The following is a 390-nucleotide window of genomic DNA, read 5'->3' as shown; positions in this document are numbered from 1 at the left end:
CAAAGGTGTCTCAAATAGGGTTATACAGGTCAGTCACAGTAAGGCCACAATATTACAATGGATAAGGACCTTAGAATTCGGTTTTCTATGTTAGTAATAGAGCCCGTCCTTCTTTATAGAATTTTATACATGTTCCTGAATGGTATCCCATCAAAGTCCTGCTTTGTTTTACTTTTTTTTTTCTTTTTTTCTGTAAGTTTTAACATATTGCTCAATACAACAGTTAGCACAGTAGAGAAGGGTACTGTCACAGGGAAAACAAAACCTACGTAACATTCATGTAGATTTTAGGTTATATGCTAGGCGCCTTTAGATGAAGCTGGCTAATCAGAAAAAAGACTAGCAAAGGATTTCCTCAAGTTTCGAATAGTTTCAGCTTTTGCTTCATCT

General features: G+C 35.6%; 1 protein-coding gene across 1 annotated transcript in view; it reads right to left on the bottom strand.

Moving 5' to 3' along the window:
- Positions 1-323: 323 nt before the first annotated feature.
- Positions 324-390, bottom strand: part of LOC104547124 (synapsin-2-like) — a 115,885-nt gene continuing 115,818 nt past the window's right edge. The window contains exon 13 of the mRNA XM_010192703.1: positions 324-390. This exon is cut by the window's right edge and continues 87 nt beyond it. Coding sequence (XP_010191005.1) covers positions 324-390 — 67 coding nt within the window.

The sequence above is a fragment of the Mesitornis unicolor genome, unplaced genomic scaffold, assembly GCF_000695765.1.
Source record: "Mesitornis unicolor isolate BGI_N332 unplaced genomic scaffold, ASM69576v1 scaffold179, whole genome shotgun sequence".
NCBI classification, from domain to species: Eukaryota; Metazoa; Chordata; class Aves; order Mesitornithiformes; family Mesitornithidae; genus Mesitornis; species Mesitornis unicolor.
The sequence above is the reverse complement of the archived record's forward strand: the minus strand, read 5'-3'. Positions and strand labels throughout refer to the sequence as shown.